Genomic DNA, 5366 nt, shown 5'->3' with positions numbered 1-5366 from the left:
AAATGGGATCATTCATGTCATTGAGGCCCCACTGACTGCACCACCCCCAACAGTAAGTCATGGTTTAACTCAGTGCTGCTGACAAACAACTTTTCCACAGAGCAGACGTTTTTTGTGGTCTTGAAACTAAGATAACAGTGTGGAGACCTATGCAGCTGCAGGAGGAGTGTTTCACTAGCCTGAGTCGACTGGACTGTGTATTCAGTGGTCAACATGGAGATGCATGATGGGAGACAATGCATATGAGTGAAGATTTAAATGTATGCCTACTGTCAATATAAAGGAAGGAGGTAGGAGGAAACCCCTCCTCCTACCGGTAGAACCTGCAACCTCCATATAGAAGGTGTCACCATGTGCTCCATCCACATTATATAATTTATATATACAGTAATTCATTGAGAAGTAGCTTTAATAGACCTCCAGTGATCCATCCATGGCTGAAGTGCCTCTAACTGAACCTGTTCAGATATAAGGGATTTCTTTGTCCTCCAAACCTTTTTTTGTGTTTGTTTGTTATTTTCATCACCATCAGATCTACCGTGCTGATTCAAGAGGCCATGCCCATACCAGCGGCACGGTGTCAGCCATATTGGTGTCAGTGTTGTTGGCCTGTGTGTTGGCTGTGCTTGGCTACTATGTCTTTAAGCACAAGAGTGATGCATTCCGCTTCCACTACTTCAGAGTAAGATACAAAATACACACTTTATAATGCACTAAATTCAGACTTTGTTAAAAAACAATTAAGGTTAAAAACTGAAACTTCAGCCATTAGCTTATGTGGACTAGTTGACTGACATAGCCAATGTATCTGGTTGTTTTGTTATCTTCTTTGATTAATAACAGAATGAGGACGAGGATGGAACAGCAGGTGGCCAAACCAAACCCACCCTGGTGTCTATTCCCAACCCACTGTACAGTGGCTCCAGGGCCTTCACTGAGCCTTTTGGGGTAGGTCATGTTTAATCGATGTGTAGCTAACAACTGTAAGTAACTACTGTTATACTATTTTGCATGTGATTGAAAATCACTTTGAAAATAAAACCTGCACAGGAAAAGGGGTGGGAGGTGGAGTGGGCTACAAAGCCCTCCCTCAGAATTAGCAATTTCTGTTTTTAAAAACATATCTAGGAAAATGTGTTAAGACACTGCAATTCAGAATTGAATCATGATCATGGGGCCTTATTTACACTGTTGGTTATGTGTCTGGTAGAACAAACTTGTCTGAATGACTAATGAATTAATGAAACAATCAATAAGAGGTTTTAGTTTGTCAAAACCAGCATCTATGGATTAGCTTAGACTTAAAAAATAAATTGGGCGAGATAACATAAGTAAATGTGTCGTCAAATTGAGGTCAAATAGAAGATTATAATGTGTTTAATGCAAAGTGCTTAGAGGATGTGATCCAGTTACAATCCCAACCCAGATTTGGCAGGAAACAGTTAGCCAATAATCCATTTACCCATCGCCACCCTCACCCTCCTTTACCCGAAACCATGGTCTGACTTCTTCAATTTATTTGGTTTACCACCTATTGAAGAGGTTGGAGAGAACAATAACCACAACCTTATATAGATTTGTGATATAGGGTAGTGTCTGTGTAGGTTCTTTGTCATCCAGGTCACAGGTTATCCAAGACAGTTAAGTAGAGGGCAACTGGACTCTGTTGGTTTCCAAACTTTTCACCCCTGAAGAGGCTTTTTTAAATTCTGACTGTCTGCTGCAAAGAATCTAGTATTTAGCCTCAGAGTGGCTGAATATCTGAACAGAGTTGTCATTGCAAAACAAAGGAGGTGACCACGCCCTGACCCATTGGCATGATGATGTCATCACTTGGGTGGTTGTGTGAGTCACATTTTACAAACTGACCCAGGTGATCACCACAGTCTGTCATTGGGTGAGGACATGGTCTTTGTTTTGCTACATTGATTTGCAATTAGTTATAACTGAATGATAATGAGGAGATGGTTGAAGTGGTGTGGGTTTCCTCATTAACATTTTTCCTCATTTTTCTGTCCTGAAGGACACTACTCAGGGAATGGAGCCTACAGAACCTGAAGAACCTGCAAAGATTTTGGACCTGGACCAGTGAAACCTTCTGTAGCTAGTGCTACTACAGATATGTCTTTACAAATAACATTAAACCATTGCTCACAGAATTGTGGTTAATTGAAAATCCTTAATTGTTTCTTCTATTCCTTGCACACATGCCTCAGATCTGAATTTACAAAACTAATCTTGTATTGTAGACTTTTACCTTGCAATTGAAAATAAGGAAATATTTACTATAGTTGAATGTGACTTATATTTGGTCAAATATCTGGTCAAATGTTTGAGAATTTAGCTCAGAAGTGATGTCTGAAAATATTTCCCTGACATGTTCTACTATTTACATAGAATGTTTTGTTTGTTTTTTTAATAATAACTGCCCAGCGGAAGGACTGATTCATTTTAAAAGCAATGTTGTAGATTTTGTTTTTATAACATTTTTAGCCATGTACTGATTGTGATTGTTGATGTGTCAGTACTGATTTTTGTAAATACCAATTTCCTTCAAATGAGAGCATATGTAAAGTGTATTCTACCACCAACTTTCAAAAGAAATTGTAAAATATTCCCTAAAATGCTTTCATGAAGTATCAGGTGAAAATGGGATCCTGTGGGATCAAACTAAAATAAATACAAGGATCAACAAAATGTCTTCTTTACCATAAAATACAAAGATGGAGTGGTTATGATTGGGTTTTTTTAAAATATTTGTTTACAATTTAATACATTTTGAACATATTTTCCAAAACATGTCCTTAAAAATTCTATTATCGTCAAAATATTACCGAAAAAACAAGCAACACTAATATAGCCTTACTATCGTGACAAAATGCTAAAAAAATAGTCTAAAAAATGCCTCAAAATGCAAGTTTATGCCCCAAAACATGTTGCCAAGTGAATAATTAGTGGTAAAAACTCCAAAAACATTATATCTGAACATGTCAAAATATCACTAAAAACAAGCGAGACTATAGCATTACTATCACGAAAAAAAATACTAAAAAATAAAAAAGTCGCGCTGATATTGGAACGTTTGTGTAACGGAAATAGAAATATGTTGTACGGTCCTTATTTCCGGTTGCGATCCGGCACATGAAACGACACGAGTATTAGCAGTTTGGGCTTTCAGCGGGCGTTCAAGTAAAAAAACTGAATGCGGTGGCTACATCTGAATGATTTGAAATGGTAGGTTTTTGAAAACAATTGTCTGTTGTATTTTGTTTGAAATGGTAGTCGTTCGGTCGAGAGCGTTAGCGCAATTTGCGCTCGGCAGCTAACGTTAGCTTTTGTCAGAAGTTAAAATGATTAGCAGTTAGTTTTTTGTCCAAAACAATTAATATAAAGTTGTCGTGGTAAATAAGGAATTGGCTTATGACAGGAGTTTGAACTGGGCTGATGCACCTTTTTGAAAATGTGAAATGAACTTGCAAATACTGCTTTTCTGTACAGAAACCCATCCTACTGCAGGGCCACGAACGGACGGTAGGTGCTTATGGGAGGTGAGCAGGAGGCCATGGAAGTGACCACAGCTTCCACCAGGATTGGCAAGTTTGAGGCCAGGTGAGTTGAAGTGGTGTTTCCAGAGTATTATTGTGTGGTTGAATAAAGCATCCAGTGACTGTTGTCTTCATCTTAACAAAAAAAAAGAGATGAAGAAAATGTACAGATGTTCTTTATTCCACTGTGGTGTTAGCATTAGCACTGAAGAAGCCACCACTTTGTTACAAACAAAGGCCTTTATGTAGTGAAGAAATATCTGTTTAAAGCATTGAATTTGTATTGTTGTTGTTGATAGTAATGTGTAAACATTTAGTTGTTATGACATTTGATTGTGCAACAATCAAATGACTTTCCACTGTACAATAAAAGACTTTCCACTGTAGTTGTAATGTTGGAGGTGCTGTAGAAGTGACTACTTTGTAGCTGCTTTTAAGGAAACCCTGTTTGTGTTAACATGTGGCACAGTGACGTGTTCTTCTAATCTGCAGGTTCTTCCAAGCTGCGTACAAAGAGGAGTTTGGCAGGAGTCAAAGGTCATTTTGGTCCCATCAACTGCGTGGCTTTCCACCCTGACGGCAAGAGGTAAATGAGACCAACACTGCTTTTTATTGTTCCAAAAATAGTTACATTGAGGACAACTGGACAAAGTAGGGTTTTTTAAAGTAGTAGAGTAGTTTAAAGTTTTATTTCTCATCCAAGAGGCTTCTTCAGTTCTGCTGAACTGAAAATCTACACAGACAGGGTTTTGATTGTGTCATTCATTGTGCCTTGTATGCTATTGTCTTAACAGAGTGCAGCAGAGGAGACGGCTTGTGGACACAGCAGCTTGGACTCTGCCAGGTACAGTGAAGGAGCAACTTTATTTGAAGCAGATCACTTGTTTGCTGGACTTGTGTCATTGAAAAAAGTTAGTTTGTTACAAGCAGTAAGTAAAAAGCTAAGATTAAAAAAAACCCACAATTAATGAAATAATGACTTTTTTAAATAGTAAAAACACTTTTACACAGTACCTACACATTTCAATACAAGTCAAATTACAACTAACTCTCAGCTTTATCTAACACTTCAGGTAAAGATGGACAGATCACATACTCACCACCACGTGTGCTCACAGGATTCAACAACGGTCCCATCATCAGGTGTGGAACAACTTCATGAAACATCTTTAGGCCTGAAACACAAGGTGAAATAAATGCATTACATACAAATGCTCTCAAATGACTACACCATGTTCAAAGTGTTTAGCACTAGCATGTTACAAAACGCTTCAATTATAAATAAATAAATTTTGTACACTTCAAATACTGTAATCTTTTCTGTACTGGATTTGTCCAGTTGGTGTCACTCACTCCTTTGTCAATACCTGGTAAAGGCTAAAATCAATTTCTTTTTCAAAACTTTTATAGTGACGTTGAACTGAAGCACCTCTGCGCTCAGCTGCTACATCTCCATTACTTTGGCCATGATCTAAACCTAAGTCGCACATTTAAAAAATAAAATAGAAACTCACAGACTTACCTGTTTAAAGATGGCATCGTGGGTAATTCACTGTGTAGTCATTGCTCTTTCCAGCCCCGATGTCCTGTAAACATTTCACAACACTCTGTAAACGCTGTCCAAAAGTTTCACTTCTGTTGACAAAAAAAAAAAACTTGAAATGTTTCTTTTCTTACTTAAGCAACTCAAAAATGGCCAGCAGGATGTCATTCATGTAACAGAAACCAGATGCTTTGAACTTCTTGGCATCACTGAGTCCACCGGCCCAGTTGATAGCGATGTAGGTCTGCGGCTACACCTGAAGGCCAAAGTGAAGAGAA

At 38.1% G+C, this 5366-nt stretch overlaps 1 protein-coding gene across 1 annotated transcript in view; it reads left to right on the top strand.

Moving 5' to 3' along the window:
• Positions 1-2697, top strand: part of stab1 (stabilin 1) — a 41201-nt gene extending 38504 nt beyond the window's left edge. Inside the window, 4 exon segments of the mRNA XM_025060423.1 lie at positions 1-52; positions 533-682; positions 844-948; positions 2024-2697. The exon segment at positions 1-52 is cut by the window's left edge and continues 71 nt beyond it. Coding sequence (XP_024916191.1) covers positions 1-52; positions 533-682; positions 844-948; positions 2024-2092 — 376 coding nt within the window. The 3' untranslated portion in view covers positions 2093-2697.
• Positions 2698-5366: the final 2669 nt, after the last annotated feature.

The sequence above is a fragment of the Cynoglossus semilaevis genome, chromosome 11, assembly GCF_000523025.1.
Source record: "Cynoglossus semilaevis isolate Cse_v1.0 chromosome 11, Cse_v1.0, whole genome shotgun sequence".
Taxonomy (NCBI): domain Eukaryota; kingdom Metazoa; phylum Chordata; class Actinopteri; order Pleuronectiformes; family Cynoglossidae; genus Cynoglossus; species Cynoglossus semilaevis.
The sequence above is the reverse complement of the archived record's forward strand: the minus strand, read 5'-3'. Positions and strand labels throughout refer to the sequence as shown.